Source organism: Microtus ochrogaster, linkage group LG7_11 (assembly GCF_000317375.1).
Source record: "Microtus ochrogaster isolate Prairie Vole_2 linkage group LG7_11, MicOch1.0, whole genome shotgun sequence".
NCBI classification, from domain to species: domain Eukaryota; kingdom Metazoa; phylum Chordata; class Mammalia; order Rodentia; family Cricetidae; genus Microtus; species Microtus ochrogaster.
Window position 1 is genome coordinate 18,733,274 of NC_022032.1, and position 20,742 is coordinate 18,754,015.

Below are 20,742 nucleotides of genomic sequence, written 5' to 3' on the forward strand. Positions count from 1 at the left end.
AAAAAAAACAAAAAATAAAACAAAACAGAAAAAAAAAACGTATTTGGTAGAAACTTAAAACTTGAATTTTAAGTTCTGACTTTTCCAGGGCTGGTGAAAAGTCTTGTACAATTTTGGATAACTGTAACAGGCTAGCTGCGTTGTCTTAAGAACAGACAACCATCATTTCTGGATTTCTGCATTGCCGGCACACTTTGGATCCAGGTATTCAGTATTTTGTACGAGGGACTGAATAAGGCCTTACATGAGATGACTTAACAGTAGGCTAAATGTCAGTATCCCGAGAACGCTTTGAGTACGCGAACCAGCAGGTATGGTAGATAAATTAGATCCATGGTTTCCTTATCAGGCTTTCATTTTCGGTGGGGGTCTAGGACAGGTGCACATGGTGACAGCGCTCACTTTGTACCTCCAGCTTGTGCTTCTCCAGATATCCAAATGCTCTGACATTCTCTTCAGCCTTCTGCTGATCCTCTAGAGCACAGTGTGTTCTAACGTGCTCTAAAACTTACCTTCTTGCTCTCTTTCTAGTTCCATCGTATTCCCGAGAGGCAGGGCAAAGGCTCAAGAGTCATTTTTGACCCTTTATGCAACCACACTTCACATCAAATCTTACCTGCTCAATTTCAAAATTGATCTAAAGCCCTGCAACGTCCCTTCTGACTAGCTACTGCCTTCGAACTTGAAACATGAGGATTTCTTGCCAGGGACACATTCATCCTCAGAACCTAAGTAATTTGACATTTCTGACTACTCTTCATGATGCTGCAAAGGCATCTTCCTGAGACCCCTGGCACCTCCCTGATGCCGTCTTCTGAGCCTCTACCCTGACTCCTCCATTTTCTCCTTGCCTCTCTGCTGCTCCTTGAGTACTGCCAGTGTTCTTCCTGTGTGTTAAGTCTCACTCCGGACTTCACATGTATATCCCCATGGTTGATGTTTCTCATCTCTGGGCCTTTGACTGTACGACCTCAGAAGTACAGCCTTGGATGGTTGCACCACATGAACCTGTGTGCTCGGCCGCCTTCTCTTGTTTCTTTGTGCCGCTGATCACTGGCTGGCCCTACATTCCTATTCAATTTGTCTACTGCTTGCTTATCTTGTCCCCTAGAATCTAAATTCTCTGAGAGCAAAACCTTTGTCTTATTCAGCCCAGCAGGAAAAGCATTTAACCAAAATGTTTACTGTTTGAAAAAAAATAATATATTTCTGCTGACAACAGCATAGAAGGGTCACTTTCTAAAACAAAATTTCCTTTGGTGTATTTTTTTATGAAAGAAACTTCCACAAATCAATCTCTCGTTCTCATGCTCTCTCTCATGCTTGCTCTCCTGCTCTTGCTCACTCTCACACTGCCTACCTATCTATCTATTTTGAAATTTCCGAAGAAAATTGACTGTCTGCTTAGAAATAATTAAATAATCTGGGTGTAGTGGCACACATTCCTAATTCTAGTACTTTGGCCATGGAGATCAGATCTGTGGGTCAGGAGTTCAGAGCTACTGTCATCTGCATAGAAAATCTGAAGCCGGCCTGGGATTCCTTGAGACTCTAACTCGAGAGAGAGAAAGAGAGAGAGAAATAGAGAGAGAGACAGAGAGAGAGAGAGAGAGAGAGAGAGAGAGAACAAATGTCTGTGTGTTAGAAACCTCAAAGATAGTTACAGAACTCATAAAACTGGGAATGTAAGGATGTTTTTATGAAATCCAATGAAATTCTGAGAACTCTTAACATTTTATATTTTATTAAAAATTAACTGATTAAAATTACTGAACAATCATCCATCGTTATAAGAAAGCAATGATAATAAAAATATACTGGAATGACTTATGGCGTTAAAAGTGAACCTCGCAATTAGTAATGAAAATCCATCCTGGTACAGGGTAACACAAACATAAAGATCCCTGCTTCCTTTTATATCCTTTATTAATCTAGTTATTTTCCATGGAATAGTAGATTTCCTTGAATTATTTTTAAATTCTTTCATCCTTTCTTTGGCTTGGGATAAATTAAAGATATTTTAATTCATGGAGTCATTAAACCGCACTTGAATTTTTTTTTCTAGGAGTGATTTCCCATTTTCAATATTTTCAGAGAGAGCCTAAGTTAAGACTCACTTACATAAGTAGAATATTGTAGAAGCACTCCCTGACTTTTCAGTCTAAACAGCACCATCCTCACACAAGCATCATTTGCTAACTTACAAATTTCATTTCGCCCACAAACAAAATACCTTTAACACAGGCATGAAGTAAATTCCAGGAGAAGGTTTCTTTTAGAATCTGTAAGCCCTCTGGGTGTAGGCACCCTCTAGCAGTGCTTTTGCTTCCTAATGAAGAGCCTGGAAGGTAAAATCTGCCCCTGATTCTCTTTGTCCTGCAGTACTTTGCTGACATAAACAATACATTTCCAACTTCAAACCTCTGAAGGCAAACATGACGAGGCCACTATTCAATCACTCCCATGGCTCCAAGACAGTAACTTATCTCAGACTCACCATCTGATTAGATGCCCTATTCACTAACTCCCTTTTTAAACCTTGGGTTGAGGGAGAAACAGTTGGAGGGCACCTAGGAATTCACCGGAAGTGGGCTGAATGACCCTGAGAGAACAGAGCCAATGGTTCCCCTACCGGTAATGATGCAGCACAGAGCCGCCAGCCAGGCACCTGGAGGACAGGACTCCAGCCACTCCTCAGTCCAGAAACCCCTCTGTGTGGAGAACGGTTGCATTAAGACTGATATTTTCTCCAGAGCCTCCAGAGCTTACGGTGAGAAATGGTTCACATAGTTCTTGAAATGCTTTGGTCAGTTTGCAGTGAGAAACTGACCATTTGACACATTCCCTAGGGCGGAGGAGGTGGCGCTCAGAGTGTCCATCCGAAAGGAAGGCTCAATACAGACCCTGACCCGTGTTCATTCTCTCTCCTGCCCTGGGGGCTGCAGGAAATAAGTGGAGGGTGTGAAGGGGGAACCGAAGTCACTTCTGCTTGGTCGTTCTCTGTAAAGAGCAGATCCAGCTCTACACAGATGGGCCAGCTTCTAAGTATCTCTAAGTAGACAATGGTCCCCACTTCTTACAGCAAATGTGCTGAAACCATTTATCGTGATTGCATGGTATATGCATACATGTGTATGCATGTAAGATTTGTTTTAGATAGAGAGATTTATGTTGATGTAGTGTAAATTTCTGATTAAAAAGGAGAGAAAGTATGCTGACTTGGAATGTGTGTATATGAAAATGAGCCAGGATTAGGAACCAGAAAGGGGCCTTGCCAGTAATCAGGTGGGACATACGGTCTGAAAAAAAATAAAGAGGGAAATGGGCAGAGGTTGGGGCAACTGCTACTTTCAGCCAGGGCTCAGGGAGGCTCTGCTGAAGAGGTGATGGCAGAGCAAAGCCTAGGTTGGAAGGAAGCAAGGATGCTGCTGTCCCAATTCCCCCAGCCCAGGTGTCAAACACGCCAGTTGAAATGTTAATGTCAGGACCATGTGCAAACGATTTTGATTATGCTTATATTCAGCTTTAAATATGGGATACTTTTAAATGCACCGTCTAAATTTGACAGTGAAAACTAGCTTACCATTGTGTTTTAACACAATTGGCTTGCAAGACATTTCTCAATTCTTCGCAACTAGTCACGTGGTAACAAAGTTGCGAGAAATCTTGTCATCATGAAACCCATCACTTCATACACTGCATATGCGGTAATTATTTTTAAAGTCAGCATGATGAGCAGAAGAACCAGAATATTTTTTCAAATGGACAAATAGTCTCAAATATGACTGCTATTTAGTTTTTGACAGCATCATTAAGAGAATGAGACCAAAATGTTACACAATGGCATATTCTTACAGAACGCACCCACATGATCATCGTGTTGAAGACTAGCTGTAAGTTAAGCGATGAAGAAAGAGAATCAGGGGACAAACTAGGGTCTTCTGAGCAGAGCTCTAGAGCCCAAGGAGCCTCAGGCAAGCTTCCCATAGGGCTTAGGGAGCTCCCCTTGTATTCTCTGTATAAAGCAAAGTGTTCACAACCAAGTTACTTATTCGCTTGTGTTTCTCTTGGTACCCTACATCTCCGGCTATCAGAGAGGTGAGTAGCTGCACCAGGTAATACTTGTTCCTAGACTTTTCCAAACGATATGGCCAAGGCTTCACATGTTCCAGCAAGTCCATAATTCCAGAGCAGTGTTATCATGATGCCACTGGGAACCTCTTTCTTGCAGTCAGAGTTGACCTCTGGTAAGATTTAGGTAGATACTGGGAACCTGAAACACAAGACACATAGGCTTTTGCCTTAAAAGATTAAAATTCAGCCTCCTGAGATTATCTGTCTGCTCCATGCAGACCATATTTTGAGCAATAAAAACATTGTATCTAATGTCATATTTACATAAACTACAAAGTAGTCACATGCAAATACTATCATCTAGAATCTTGAGTAAGGAGAAGGAATTCCCCACCCAACCCCGCAACAAAACCTAGGTCCTGGGATGCATTCTCCCACAGCTAAGGGATTTATAAGAACTTTTTTCTGCAGAAGTCTGTCTAAGGCCCAGGATGATGAGAATGAAGGTATCTCTGAACCATGGAGCCAGCCATGAAAGAAATGCACCCATTATTGGAGACAATCATCTCTTTTTCTTTTCCAATCATAGATCAAACAGAAAGCTAAGACAGTAGCTCCTAGAGCTCTTTGTTCTGGAAACAGAGCAAGTCAGATGACTGCTTGCCAGACCAAAAAAAAAAAAAAAAAAAAGAAACCGAACATGGCCCCAAGGAACCTTTGGAATCTGTGGAAATGCCAAAAACCTCTAAGCACCAATGATAATAATTACAGTAAACATCAATAAGAGAACATGCTAATTAATGTTTGAAAGATTAGGTGTTCATATTTAAAGCCAACCCAGAGCCCAGTTCTCCCTTCATCTCTACCTCTCTATACCTAACAACCGAGGAGACATGTCTACTGGACTAGGTGCAGAGGTCACCTCCCAAGAGAGCTCAGCAGATCCTTTCAGTCCGGTCATCCTCACCACCAGGACTAGCAGCATCTACTCAATGTCATGGTCAGCCTTCACGCTCTTCTCAGGCCCCAGGTGATAGCCATCTCCACGAAAACTTCCTGTGACTCTTACCACCTGACTATTGAGAGAGGCAACCCTGCTCATCTCTCTCGTGGCCTTTTCCATCTTTCCCATCAGACTAAATGGTTCTTAAAGCACAGGCTAAAATATGTTCAATCAAAAATTGGGGGTTTTGTTGTTGTTGTTAAGTGTGGTTAACTCTGGCACTTGGGAGGCAGAGAGAGATGAATCTCTATGAGTTCAAGGCTAGCCATGTCTACATAGTGAGTTTCAGGCCAGCCAGGACTGTATAATGAGATTCTCTCTCTCTCTCTCTCTCTCTCTCTCTCTCTCTCTCTCTCTCTCTCTCTCTGTGTGTGTGTGTGAGATGTATGTGTCCTTGCATGTACCGCAGTGTACTTAAAGAGGTAAGGAGCCAATTTGGGAGTTACACTATGGATTCCTGGAATCACACTCAAATCATCTGGCTTGCCTAGAAAGGAGCACTTTTACCCGCTGAGTCATCCACCTTGATTTTCTGTTCCCCGCTAGTGTTGGAACCAAGCACAAACCACAAGCCAGGCAAACACTCTGTCACTGAGTCATATCCCTCGACCTATGCTCCCTGCTCGATACCAGCCTTTATTTTTGGCACAGAGTATGTCCTTGATACATCATTATTTAATCTTAAACATGGAGAACTACTCCCCTGCCCCCCACCATCCAAATTACATTAAAAGCAGTAACCGTAGAGCTGGAGAGATGCTAACATTAGGACCTGAGTTTGGATTCCATCACAAACAGAAAATTCCAGACTTGGTGACACATGCCTATAACCCCAGATCTGGGAAAGCAGAGAAAGGTGGACATTTGGGGCTTGCTGGTCAGCCACCCTTGCTGATTGGTGAGCTCCAAGTTTAGCAAGAGACTTATCTCAAAAAGTAAGATGGAACTGGGTGTGGCAAAACACACCTTTAATCCCAGAACTTGGGAGGCAGAGGTTCATAGAGCTCTGCAAGCCTGAGACCAGCCTGGTCTACAGTGAGTTCCAGCTAAGGCTTAAAAAATGAATGGAGGGGTGGGTGATTGAGGAGAATAACAGACAGCATGCACACACACTCACACACACACTCATACACACTCATACACATACACACTCACACATATACACACACACTCATACAATACACACTCACACAGATACACACACACACACACACACACACACACACACACACACCATGAAACATGGCTGCCCTTAAGTGATTAAGTGCTATCATCACTAGTGATGTCAATTAATACTACCAGGGAAAATAGTCAAAAAGCTATTAAACAACAGAACAACAAAAAGGACCTAACAGGTCTATGGTCACAGTGTACCTGTGCTTATAGCATTAGGAAGGATGAGAGAGGAGGTTATTAAAAATTCAAGGCTAGTCTGGGCTATATAGCATGACTTTCTCAAAAAAAAGTTTCAGGGTGTAGATAAGTGATAGCCTTTTTACCTTATACATAAAGGACTCTGGGTTTGTCCCCTAATTAAAACAAAAATTCTGAAACCTGTGACATATGGAAGGCTGATATAAAACAGTATTAAATGTGTTATACAATGCTAACCTAATTTAATTTTAGAATTATAACTTATTAAAAGTTTCTTTTCCAACAATAAATTTCCTTCACATTCCAGTTTTCCCTAACACAAACGGTTTATAATTCCGAGCAAACCAGCAACTATTCTTTCCTTTTCATGAACTTTCCAGTAATTATTTTACCCACATGTCATGATAAACAGAGACCTCGCCCAGAGAGGTTGAGACATGCCTGAGCTTACAGATCTGTATATCACACGCTATACTTCCTCCATGGGCAGAAATAGGATAACACTTTAAAAATCAAAACATCACTGGTCCTATCCCCACTAGAACCCTCCTCGGCCACTAGCACACTAGGCCCAGAATAAGTACTTTTATGTAAAACCCTACAGTAGAAAACATTTAGTAAGCTTCTGTTAATTTTTTTTCAAGCACTGTCACTTTAGATTTCCAGGGAGGATTCAGAATAAGGGTTTAATTTAGCAGCAATGAAAACACAAAGGGAAAAAGAGACTGCAACCCCTCCAAAGGCAGTCTTTGTTTTAGGAGAGTGAGGTCCCGGTTAATTAAGAGCATAAGTGCCATTGCCACTTGGCACTCAGCAGCTGGTGGGTGATAACCTGGCATGCTGTCTGAGGTCAGGCCAACCATGGACCACATGCACCTGCTGTCCTTCCTACGTGGTCAAAGCAATGACATTGAGGTAGATAATCTTGGATTCCATTTTCTGACATTTTTAAATAGCACTATTGTTTGTTCTCTCTCTCTCCCTCCCCTCCCCATTTTTTTTCTTTGACACCTTCACTGTGTAGCCCAGAGTGACCTCCATCTTTCCAACCCTCTCCCTCAGCCTCTTGATCACTGAGATGGCAGAAGTATGTCACCACACCCATTGTCTTTACATGGGAAAGATGCCTACCTGTCAAAATACTCTGCCCTGTCCAAGTGTGAGCAACAAATTCCATGGGAGTCAGGGAGCCTTTTCTTGGTGTGTCCGACTGTGAGGAGAAAAAGAAAAAAAGGGGTGAGCTGTCCTATTTTCAGTTTTTATTTAAAGTTGAAATCAGAGACAACACAAAACCTACCCGGAATGTGTGTGTGGTACTGGGCCTTGAAAGCTGTTCCAGGACAATGGTTCTTTCTCGAAGAGGTGACCGTTCGACGGTCTCAGGCATTGCACTGAACACACGGTTTTGTGGATGCCTTCCCCTGTACTGAATGGAAGATAATATGTTCTTTAAAACAAAATCCCTATAATGACAAAAAGAAACCTACAAGTGTCTCCATTATTCGCACACGTACTCAATCACCCGCTTATCGAATATTTTGATTTGCACATTGCTAAGTGTAAGGTCTGCTGTGGAAACATCTAAACATGAGTCTGTCTGTGGAGTATGTATTCATATCGCTAAATTCAATAAAGCCATAGTGTAATAGGATGCAAATAGGGTCCAGAGACCTTAACCACATAAAACTGTACGTGATAAATTGTGCTAGAAATGTAATAGTGCATTTTTAAACACAGACTTGTTTATGTGACACCTGACTACATTGATGACTTTATGCTAGGATTAAACAGTCTAGCTGCACAGCTCTGGCTTTATGGGAATGGGTCCCAGTGCTGTTTAAGATGTGTGTGAGATGAACTCAGCTTTTTTCTTCTTTCTCTCAGCTTTACATTCCTATACCTGGGGCCCTTGTGTGTCCTGCAGATACAAGTTGTTTATGTCAGATTAGAGAGGGGGCCTCTGTAAGCCTGGGAGAGGCCTGGCTATACACACTGCCAGTAGCATTTCTTCCCCAGCCCTGTCATTGCGTGGTAGAGCTGGGCTTGAGCTCTTGGCCTGTGCCTTGCACAGATATGGAAAAGGTCAGCTATAAAATGGGAGCAGACCTAAAGGACACCAGTTACAATTTGCCGAGCTCTTACTTTGTGCAAGGCATTTAAAGTTTTATGAGCGCATCTAATGTTTGTAAGGACTCCTTCATATGGGAATGGCTATTACTCCCTTAAAGAAGTGAGAACTGACGTTTGGGGCCATTGAAATAACTTGTGTGAAATCACAGGATCTATCTGGCCACACTAAACTGCAGAGCTGTCTGCCTCTTGCCCTTTGTGCTCATGACTTCACTATGCCAGTCAGAGTTGTTTCGGGTCTTTCCTTGATGCCTGGACTTTCTAATTTCGTTCAAGCTGAGGCTTCCTTCATAAGATAATTTATCAGTCTTCTCACTTTCCCTAGACTCTCCTCAGTGATTCAGTTTCTAGAAGCAGATTATGCAGGCATGTTAAACACAGCTAACTAGATCACATTCAGTCGGACTGACTTCCCTGAGTGCCAAGATTGTTTTCCCATAGACTATCTAAATGGCTGAAATTATAGTAGAATTCATCTTACAGAAATAGGGCGGGATCCGGAAGCTCCTGTGTTCTGCTCCACAGCCTCGGAGCCTATCGGGGGTAACCGGTTCCGGGAGGTTGGAACTGCTGAGGAGGGCAGGTGGTCAATGCCAGTTTGCCTGTAAAACACAGCAGCATCCAAGTGAACACCGGAGGACGCAGAAGAGAAGGCAACAATCGGTGCTAATGATTGCAGCTGCTTCCAATAACAGTGCTCATGACTGCAAGCTGCATTTCAGGAAGACAAATATGAAGCCAGGGCAGTCAACAGCACTCACATTGACCGTGCTCCACAATAAATATCAAGCTGCATCTATTGAGTGCACCGCCACGCTAGGAAGTGTGCAGACTCTCCGTGTTCAGGAGAGATCCTCCTGGAGGATCTGACAAGTTAATGACAAATGCAAGTGAGAGCCACACAACCCTGCAGCATGATCCAACATATAATAAGGTATGAAATCTGATGGAGGACCCTTTTACCAGACGGACCAGTTCATCTACCCTGACTGACAAGCACCCCTGGCCCTTGTGGCCACCATTCTACCAGGAAAGAAACAAGACTCACAGTTTGGTTCCTCTCAGGATTTCATCACTATAGACGGTGGGGGTTCTCAGTCTCTGTGGGTCTGAAGCAATTGAAGGTAGTCTCCTGTGAACTGGTGTTTTCTTGGCAGAAGTCTGCGGTCCCCGAGAGTCTGGGATGCGGCCCAGTCGGTGACGTGAAGATGTACCGATCCCTCCACCAGACAGTTTGTCGTCCTGCTCATTCCTGGGAAAGAAAAGTCCAGTTAAGGACTTACACCTAAGTTTCCTGAAGACAGGAAACACACAGCAACAGAACACAGTCTCTGGAGAATGAACATTCTATTGCTCTGTCAATGAGGAAAGAGCAGGAGGGGCAAGATTGGTAATCCAATAGTGGATGGAGCCCAAGACATGATTCCAATAGTGGATGGAGCCCAAGACATGATTCCCTTTCCTCGTCTCTTCTAAACTAATACACAACAGAGATTATTTTGTGGCTGATCCTGGAATAACCTGCTTCTGCCCTTGCATGCTCTGTAATTCTTTCTTAATACTTACTGTGTTTTATCCGCAAAATAGGTGGGTCTCTGCTGAAGCGGTTTGGCTTGAATCGTCATCACACCGCTCAAGTCACTATAGAAGTTGCTGGAAAAGCGATGGGGCTGAGAAAACTGAAAACAGAATATAGCATTAATCAATTGCCGGCCATTTTGTCAACGGATGCCTGTTGGAAATCCACAGATAGCAAATGGCATCAATTAGCTAGTGAGAGGGAAAACGTAACAGTGGTAGCATTTTATAAATAAATATAACTCTAGATGCTATCTTTATAGAATTCATATCCATATGAAACAAAACAAGGAATATCATATTGAATGTATCAGAGATAAATAGCAGTAGCAAGAAAGTAGCAACTTCAAAAGTTATTTCCAAACAGCAAAGGTGAAGGAGGGTTTATCGTAAAGGCCTTATGCTAGACAGCAAACACAGCAGAAACAGCTTCATCCCAAGCTACAAAATCCATTTTTGTTCGGTCTTATAAAGTTTTCAGTTTGTGTACTCCAAGCCAGACGCGTGTTTTTCCTCTACTTTTTGTTGTTGTTGCTGTTGCTTTGGTTTTTTGTTTGGTTTTGGTTTTTGTTTCTTTCTTTCTCAGTTTAACAAATCTTATTCATCATTTAGGCTTACACAACTTTGTGAAAGACATGAATTTTTTTTTCCTCTGGACCCCGTAAAACTTATGACTTAAAGCAATTTAATCAGGTGGAATAAGTAAACAGTATATGATTATAACAGAAGCCAATACCAAGGGTCTACTTAATACACCAGTAAATGGCTGAACTCCTTTCATGCTTAGATCTTCCGACTGCACAGAAGACAGTGAGGTTTTGCAAGAAAGGGTCTCATGTTCTGTCAGGCTCCAGACTTGAACCCTAGTGTAAAGCACAAACCCTTGGCCACTTTACAAGCGACTGTGCCGCTTCTTCTTGTATACGAGTATGGGTGTATGGCAGGGGAGGGGTAAGGGAGTGTAGCTCATGCACACAAACTACAAAGGATCCTTTTACTCTGCTCCCCAACACAGATGGGCTGAGTCAAGCATCATGTTCAGACCTCCTGGTGCCCTGAAGAAACCCCATGAACAAATCAATCTTCTCTAGCCTCATCTGCTACTCCATCTCTAAACAAAGACGAAACTATGGAGAACTGCATTTAGGGCTTGTGTCCAGAGTCTGTGCTGTGAGCTCTCTCATATTCCTAGCGTGTGAGCCTGAGAACAACTCTTACACCGTATACCCTTACTCTCAGCACATATGGAGACTGATGTGTAGATGAGCTAACATCCAAAACAAGACCTCACACACGTCTCTTAACTCCAAACCCCCCGAGTTTGCTCCAGTGCCCTGTGGTTTCCCGTTCTGTCATTTAAACTCTCAGATACATTGGTTTTCACTGACACACAACTCTACCGGGTCTGAATTGGCCTAACCCAAACCCCACCCATTCTCTTCACATCCCTGCTCAGGTGTCACCTACAAAAAACTCAACCCTCCATCTCTAATCAAGACCCACACTTCTCTCCTCAAGGTCTTTAATTTCCTCCCTCCCTCCCCTTCCTCGTTTTCTTCTTCCCTTCCCCGTCCCTCACAGAATGTTTGGTATCTGACCCTGGGTTGTAGTTTTGCTTCAGTGGGTTAGTGACTAGTTTCATTTTCAACCATTTATCTTCCTCAGAACATCTAGTAGGGTACATGTACTATAAACAGTATAAATATAAATAATGGGGTACATGTAACATAAACAATGAGGATTCATGAACCCTGTGAATAGTCATCGATATGTTTGTTACTTTAGTATAAGCGATGGGGATCACTTGTAACAGCTAAATATTTAGGGAAAAATATTTTGCTTTTGATTTTTTTAGTCTCCTAAAATGTAGAAAATATTTCATATCTCCAAACAAAGCTTGGGTGTTCACTAAAATATGTTGTGGTTCTCTTAGACACCATGAAACAACCATATTACATTTTAATCTCATTAACAAATACACAAAGACTTTACCAAAAAGCTATTTTCTACCCTTTTGGGGCAGCCTTTGCTGTCTTAAGCGATTCGCTTTTCCTGTTTAAGGCACCATCAAACACTGATGTGAGCTCTCCAGTGTCCTCACACACACACAGGCAGAGGCGAGGTTCATGAGAGAGAGCAGTGAAGAAAATGGCGCTCCTCTCACACAGATGCAAAAGACATGACAATGAAGGGGCAGAGACACAGGCTGTCAGTACCTGGGGTGGATTAAAGTGGGAGGCCGAGGACGTGTGGAGAGTTTCAGAGCTTCGGGATGGGGGGACACTGGAGACGTCAGTGCTGAGACGAGACACAAGCACATGTGGAGTTCTATTCTCCACTGCTTTCGGTTTCCCTTGACGCTTTCTTTCGCCTGTGTCAAGAGAAAAATCAATACGGAGTGAATGTCCCGAGTAGCCACGAGTTTACGCTACAGAGGCTGATTGATCAAACAGCCCTGCGGCGGAGGGCAGACTCCAGGGGACAACCAGCTACTGCGATGACCGCATCAGCGATAGAAAAACAGATTATGTAGTGGAACAAAGAAGATTCTCCAGAATGATGATGTCCCTTTTACGCGCTCAGAGATTGCCTGTGTAGAAGGCAAGAATGGTCACTTCTTGTTTCAGTCATGTTTTAGGTCCAGCCCAAACACAAGGTGGGGCGTGAGAGCTGGCGTGGGATGGTCCAGGACGCCAAACTCGGTAAATAAGTACCTGTGAGTGCTGATTCCCAGGTTTTCCTAATGAGATCCTCCAGTATCTCTACCACATTGGTCCAAACATGATCGAACACTTCTGCTGCCACTGCATCTCTGATACAGTCATGAGGGGAGATGGGAGGAAGCCCGTGTCGATGCCACTTCCTGTCACAGAGGGTTGGGTTTTGTTCCAGATGCTCATCTCCACTAAGGATGAAAACCACTCTAATTACTAGAATAGCCATGGTTAAGATGAAGTAATTATCTACGTGTTTTTAATCTATCATCTATCTACCTATCATCTATCTATTTACCTATTATCTGTCTATTTATTATCTATCTACCTATCAGCTATCTATTTCTCTATCTATCTATCTATCTGTCTGTCTGTCTGTCTGTCTGTCTGTCTGTCTGTCTATCTATCCATCCATCCATCCACCTATCTATGTATTATCTATCTATCTATTTGCCTATCTACCTATTTCTATATATCTATCACTATCTATCCTGTATGACATGTTCCTTGTAAACATCCCATTGTTATTATTTTTAAAATACACAATTTTAATTTGTCAATTAAAAGTAAATAGAACTGGGAAAGACAAAACAGAGTGGGAAAAATGACAAATTCACTGATATTTTATTCTTTTTCTCTTAAATTGATTTTTTTATTTCTACTCTGACCTTTGTTATTTTCTTAACTATCTGGAGGCTTGGCTTCTTCTATTTTTCCTGTGTGAAATTAGCGTACTGAAGGTCTCTCTTTATCGCTATGTCTTCTTACTGTCTGACTCTATAATGTGTGGGCATGTGTGCCAGGCATGTGTTCCATGGCATCTCTGTGGAAATCAGAGGGCAGCTTAACACGGGTAGGCTCTCTCCTTTTACTACAGGATCCAAGGATCAAATCAGTTCGTTAGATTTGCACAGCGAACTCTTTACCCAATGATCCTTCTCACCAGTTCCAGCCCCTTATTTCTAAACATTAGCATTTAGCATTATGACACCCTCTTTTCGAGCTGCTGTTCTTGGGGGCCATCGGTTTTGCTGTTCTGTGTTCCCATCTCCATTTGTCTTGAGATGGACTGACAATTCGGGAGTATCTATCTAATTTCTCTCTTGATGAATTTTCTGGCTTTCCTATCAGATTCTATTGTACAGCCGTGGTGGTCAGCAAGGACCCTTACTGTGACTTCTTATATTTGTTAGGACTTCCTTCAGTAACCAGTTACTTTTTAATGTATTGCTTTTCAATCATGAGGCAAATTTTTATGCTATGTCACTGTTGTTTAAAAGAAAATATTTATTTAGCATCAATAATGGAACTTCCTCTCTATCCCACAGCAAGCTAAGTGTAAAGAGCCTGAGTCCCAAGGCATGAGGTTCAATGCCTTGTCCACTGCCACAGCCACTAGCATGCTAGACAAAACCCTGGCTTTCCATTTACTACAGTGTCAGGAAGAAAGTAATGCCCTGCTCTAACATTTCCATGCCCTGCCAGGATCCAAAACCTTTGGATATGTCTTTCAAAAGAATAGGAATCTTTCATAAGTAGCAAAATGCACAAAATATTAAAAGCATATGGTGAATTGATACTATTGATATTATACTATGAAGTATGCCAAATAAAATTCAATTTACTCCTGTTTTCTGTCAAAAGCAAAATATTCTTCGATGCTTCCATCCATGTGGTACACCTCTTCTTTCAGGGACGAGTATGACGTGGGGTCAGTCAGCTCTGTGCCAACAGGATCTGTCAGGGTAGGGGCTGAGAGTGCCTCCAGAACTATCTGAGAGCCAGAGATACACAGCCTAGGAGCAAAAACATTGCACATGAGAGTTTGTAGAACAAAAGGATATAACACTTGCACGACAGTGATAGACTTGTAAGTTATCTTCAAAGATACACAATCTCTAAAACATCACCAAATATTACATTTGACAAAACCATTTTCTGAACCTGTGTGTGCATGTGTTTTCATGTCTATGCAAATAGATGTGTGTGTGTGTGTGGTGTATGTGTGTCTGTGCATGTGTGTGTTTGAATGTGGAAGCCAGAGGATAATCTTGGATCTTAGTTCAAGATACATCCACTGTGTATCTTGATATGGGTTCTGGCATTAGCCTGGAGCTTGCCTAGAAGAATAGGCTGCGTGGCCAGTGAGCTCTAAGAATTCGCCTGCCTCCACCTCCCCAGCACTGGAATTACGGGTACCTACCACCACATCCAGCTTTCTTCTAAAACATTTAACCCCAGAGATGACAAAACCATTTAAAGGCCTCTTAAGATCCTAAACCATTATATGTAGCTACATCTCTTTGCAGTTCTAAAGGGATGCTGCAGCACAGCCTCCCGTGTGCATCAGTGGCATCAAAAGGAGTCATCAGAATATGGTAGTGACCGAAAGACAACAGGATGCAATCTTATTCTACCTCTGGTGTTTTGAAGCTTGGAACCCGTCACAACAAGGGGTTTGATTGTGTGTGAGGCTACCTTTCAGGGTCTTTGAAACATACACTGACATTAACTCCCCTGTGTTTGTGTGTTTTTTTCCATGTATGTTTTGCATGTGTGCACACACAAACACATCTAAAGGCAAGCATCGATCTAGGATCAGAAGCATCTCATGAAAAACATTGTCCCCAACTCTTCCAGATCTGCATGCAAATTAGTTGAAGACAAGACTTGTGGATGAGGTAAACATGGGAAGGAGAACCACGATAAAGTTAACAAATATTTTGGGGTTAAGTTTTTTGAGACAGAGTCTCATGTATCCCTGGCTTGCCCCAAGTTTGCCTCAAGTTTGGAAAATAGCTGAAAATTCCTTTTTCCTTCTGCTTGTACCTCTCAAGTTCTCAGATCATATGTGTGCACTATCATGCTGGCTACAAATATGATATGTATGTATGAATGCAAGATACACACACACACACACACACACACACACACACACACACACACACTTACTCTCTGACACTGCTGAAGTGGTCAGAAACAGGAGGCAAGGGTTCGTGGGTAGCAGAACTCAGCAGGCTCCCCTGGAAGTGTCGAAAACCTTCATCACTGGGCGGAATGAGTTGCCTTCCTAACAGCCTGCAAGGGAAGAAAAGCTAAGAAGCTGCGAATTTTCTTTTCTCAGACATAGGAAAAATGTTTCAGAATTCTAAACAGGATCCAACGCTGCTTCCGAAGGACACACGGGATGCGGTGGAGTGTGGACTAGGCCAAGAGAGCCACCATGGTGTCGTAGAAAAAGCTCAGGCTTGGAGAGGACAGGATGGCTCTCTCAGAGTCCGGACAGAGACTGTGAGCAGAGGTGCCCAGCTCCTTCGCCACTTATTTCATTTATTTGTTGGTCAGGTGCAAATTGGAATCATACTTACCTCACAGGTGTGTCTGCCCTGAGCATCAAGGGCAAAGAGGGGCACAGGGAAACTTGCTACAGGTGGTAATTTGCATAGGTCCAGTGGATAAAAAGACATAAACCTATACGCATGGCTTATATGTATCCCCGGCTGGCTTTCAACTCACAACGCCTCTGTCAGCCTCCTAAACACCAGGAGTATAGGCATGCGTCGCCACACCTAGCTAAGACAATTTTTTAAAATTCCCTTGACAAGCTAATCAGAAAAGTCATGTTAGTATTCTAATTTTATTGTCCTCAGCTCAGAGCTCGAGAACATAAAACGAATTTCCTCCTGAGTAGCAAAGGTGGTTGAAGAAAGCAATGCTTCTGCTCCAACAAATCTACATTTTTCCATCTTGTTTATAAAAAAAAACCATAATAAATGTCCCCCTGATGTGAAGAAAATAGAGAAAGCGAGCTTTGGACCGTCTAGCCTGTTTTGCAGCAAATGATCACCCGGTCTTTGGAGCATCACTACGACCACCCACCTCTCCTCCCCTGCGCTCATGGGCTCAGTGATGACAGATGGCTCCCACTCACACAGAGTGAAAGGGGAGATAAAGGGTCCCTCCTCGGACTCTTGCACCTGCCATGGACATGACATCTTTCTGAAAATGACCGGGATTTGCTTCTGAAAAATTACAGGCATGTGACCCCACCGACGTCAAGGTTTCCGTGGGACCTGTTATAAAGGGTGTGACTTGTCAAGAAAGAACTGTGTTCCAGAGAAATACTCTGACTGGGTAAACGCGCTCAGTCACACTATGTTGGCTGAATAAACGGAAATCAATTGTGTGCTGATCAAACCCCCACCCCAGCAGCTGTTTGTGTCCATTTCCGTACCTGAGATGAAGGGATCTCCTTGCCCACTCGCTGCATTCGGCCAGAAGATTCTGGGTCTGGGGGCTCACTTTCCCTTCAAATAGCATTTCCTCGACCTCCCAAAACAGCTGCTGGACTTTCTGAGCATTGACTTTGTCAAATTCCTGAAACAGAAGCATATATTCAAATATCCCATTAGTTTGTGACCACATTACCCTAAGGGTTTAATCTCATCACACCAATACCAGACTAAAAGTCATAGAACATGGGCTTCATAATCGACACTTATAAATTGAAGACCACTGAATAAGAAGAAGTAAATCAAGGTAAAATTGTGAACTCTGTAGCCAGATAGACTGGTATACCAGTGTTTACTTTTTGGATCAATGACATCCTATATTAAGAGTCTCATTCATTAACTGTTAAACAAAGTTATCAGTTATGAGAGTCATTTAAGAGTCCTCATAGATATAGATACACATCTTTACATAGCCATCCTCCCCAGGGATGGGGTTGAGGGAAGAACAAAGGAGACTAAGGATTCTGCAAATCTTAGGAAAACCAGAACAGTAGCTGACTAACTCACCTATCTGAGAATCCCACAGTCACAAAATACCCAAAGTAAGTTAAGGTCGATGGCTTATTCCAGGTTAGAAGGCAAAAGTGAAATATCTGACTGGGTGGAGGGTACGTGTGGGGTGTCAGGGTCTTTGTAACCATGGAGATATGTCATAGTCTTTGCTTTCCCAAACCTTCTCTTACTTGTCTTAGCTGTCAAGGCTTTATCTCAAGTTTCTAGCCACAAGTACAATGGCAGGCAGGGTTGTAGCATAGGGGAAGAAATAAACAACAGCTAAGACAATGGACTATGAGCTAATCAGAAAATTTATTTTTCTCTATATTTTGACATCTTGATACTTTCCCATATAACAGTATAAATGTACATATATGTAATATGTATGATATACTTAATACTGACGAGATAACTGTAAATAGATTCTTTTTGAACATAGAAAAGGAATTCTTAGGGCTGGGGAAATAGCTCATCGTGTAAAGTGAGGACCTGGTTTGGATCCTTAGCACGCAAGTGAAAGCTGGCTGTGGGAGCCTGTACCTGTAATTTCAGGCCAGGGGCAGGGTAGAGAGAAGCTGATCCCTGGGCTAATTCCAGGTTCGGTGAAAGACCCTGTCTAAGGGGGAAAAAAACGCAGAGAATGATAGAAGAAGATATTCAAAGTTGACCTCTGACCTCTGAATGGGCATCACAGTTGAGTATATATCCACCGAACCACCCCCGACACACACACACACACACATACACACACACACACACACACACACACACATAAATAAACTACTAGAAGGTTATTCCCCCATAAACCATCCCCACAGGTTACTGAAATTATAAAAAGACATACATCATCTCTCCAGGAAGAAACTGAGCTCCTCTCTGTGGAGAGTCCAGTGGTGGAACTCTGTGTGGAAGAGCCGGGCCATGAATTGTGGGCCTCCGTGGGCGTGCGGCTCCCACTGGATGAAAAGGATGAGGGGGACTCGCTGCAGGAAGGAGCACAGATGACAGACACATGAGCTGGGAAGAGCGGACATTCGGCACGGGCTTGACTCCTCTAGGCTCGTCTCCTCTCTGTTCTCGTAAATGTATTTGCCAAGTCCACAGCACCGTGGTTTAACAATCACTTGGTAATGTAATCCGTCCTGTCAACGCCCTCCCCCATATTTATTATGCATGTTTTTGCCTGGAACACCAGCAGCGTTTAACATGATTGCTTCTTACCTGGCATATTTGTCAATGGCTTTCTGCACGTTTCTGGTAAAATTTGTGGGTAGAGGATCTTTGCTCTTTGTGGAGCTGTGCTTCCTGAGTCCTTCTGATAGCCCCCTTCTGGAAAGAAAGGAAGCCAAAGAAGTCGGACCAGGCGCCAACATGGTGACATGTGCCCTTCATTGACTTACAATGCCCCTGTGGTCGAGTGAGCCCTCTCCCCTTGCCGCTGAGGCCTAGGAACCCCTTATTTTAATTTTCCCTTAGAATCAAAGTTGCTAATAACCTACATAAATATTTAAGTGATCTGAAAACATAGTTAACAACTGATGGCAGCGAAGTCAGAAAACACAAAGTTGCCTGAATAGTTGGCCGTACTTCTGATACTGTTCTTTTCCAGTGCCTAGGGCTTGGCAAGTGAAGTATGAGCTGTGTTGTTGACTGGTATGTATTCTGCGTTTTACAGGCTTCTGAAATGTTAAAGTTGAATGGAAAATTAGAACATCTAAAAATCTAGGTAAACTATTAAACCGACCTGGTACAGTTTGTGTTAATCATTAAAAGGCCTTCTCAATGAACCTCCCGGAATATTTGTTTTCTCCTCGTCAAAACATCATCTGCACGGGTAGCAGGGAACCATTTTTGCTTGTTAGCAGGAATCATGAATTTCCATAGAAATAAAACACATATTACCTAAAGATGGAGGAAGTAGACTCCAGCTTTCAGAGTTTGAGAGAAAGACAACACTCAGTGTGCTTTAGAAACAAAAGCTGCCTTTGCTTCTAATTAAAAATGGTACCTACCTTTTAACATTTGTATTTTTAATATACATGGAAAACACCCTGCCTTTCCCTACATACTTATCGTCCTCTATCACAAAGGGGATTCTCGTACAAATGAACACTGTCTGCAGAGGTTAGTCAAGGTCATCTACTTGCCACTGATTTTTTTTTTTGTACAGCAATGATTAACAGAATTGTGTTATTTTCCATTCTTCTACTTATGTCTCATAGGTACGGTTAAATAATTTTCAGGCAAAGATATCAAAGGGGAACAGAGAAAAGGACATAGCACAGTGCAAGGTTTTACACTTTTCTTTATTCTGGTGCTGCTGGACTTGAACCCAGAGACTCTCTCTATGAGGCAGGTGCTCTGCCACTGAGTCATACTGTCCAGCTCTTACACCAATAAGCCACTTTTTATTGGCCCTGTTCAACTGTTCCTAAATCATCTTTAAAATCACTCACATTGTGATTCAACTCTTAGGTAGTCATAGAAATTCTTACAAACTAGCTATTCCAAGATCAACCAATATTGCGTCAAGTAGATGTATTTGGAGCCTTAAGGAGTGTAATTTAGATGTGAACTAACACGCCATCCAGAAACTTTAAAACTTTGGTGTCGTGGGTGACTTTAATGTTAGTCTTTCCTGACACCGTCTTCATGGTGGACCCGCCCGCTGACACTTGAGCTCAACACCCACTTCTGTAAACTGACAACACAGCAGCCATCCTCCCTAGAAGCCTTGACTCCAGAGCTGTGGCGAAGATGGAAGTGACCTCACCGCAGGACGGCTAACATGAACGCTTTCAAGGAGCATAAGGTCCTAACATGAATTCCAAACACAGTCACAAAGGGTCTTTGTTTCTTACATTATGTTATTATTATGTTTCTCTCTAGCCAAATGCTGATCTGTCATTCCAAGCATATTTTAAACAGCTTACTCCCCAGTAAACTGCTAACTCCTCTTAGTCTACTCAGCCTGCAAAAAAAACATGCAAACTTACGGGACATATCCTAAGCTGTAACTATTTTAAAACCTACATCCGGTGCAATGTCTGTTATGCTATCTAATATATAGACATTTGATAAT

General features: G+C 42.6%; 1 protein-coding gene across 2 annotated transcripts in view; it reads right to left on the reverse strand.

The window, feature by feature from the left end:
• Window positions 1–1,722: 1,722 nt before the first annotated feature.
• Window positions 1,723–20,742, reverse strand: part of Fam149a (family with sequence similarity 149 member A) — a 39,284-nt gene continuing 20,264 nt past the window's right edge. For both annotated transcript variants that reach the window (XM_005362565.3, XM_013352034.2), the window contains exons 2-14: window positions 18,882–18,989; window positions 18,505–18,643; window positions 17,108–17,250; window positions 15,826–15,951; window positions 14,499–14,669; window positions 12,874–13,064; window positions 12,376–12,530; window positions 10,148–10,260; window positions 9,630–9,833; window positions 9,063–9,183; window positions 7,749–7,877; window positions 7,583–7,661; window positions 1,723–4,273 (exon numbers count right to left, since the gene is read on the reverse strand). In XM_005362565.3, the coding sequence (XP_005362622.1) occupies window positions 4,200–4,273; window positions 7,583–7,661; window positions 7,749–7,877; window positions 9,063–9,183; window positions 9,630–9,833; window positions 10,148–10,260; window positions 12,376–12,530; window positions 12,874–13,064; window positions 14,499–14,669; window positions 15,826–15,951; window positions 17,108–17,250; window positions 18,505–18,643; window positions 18,882–18,989 (1,753 nt within the window). In that variant the 3' untranslated portion in view covers window positions 1,723–4,199. The remainder of the gene's footprint in view (window positions 4,274–7,582; window positions 7,662–7,748; window positions 7,878–9,062; window positions 9,184–9,629; window positions 9,834–10,147; window positions 10,261–12,375; window positions 12,531–12,873; window positions 13,065–14,498; window positions 14,670–15,825; window positions 15,952–17,107; window positions 17,251–18,504; window positions 18,644–18,881; window positions 18,990–20,742) is intronic.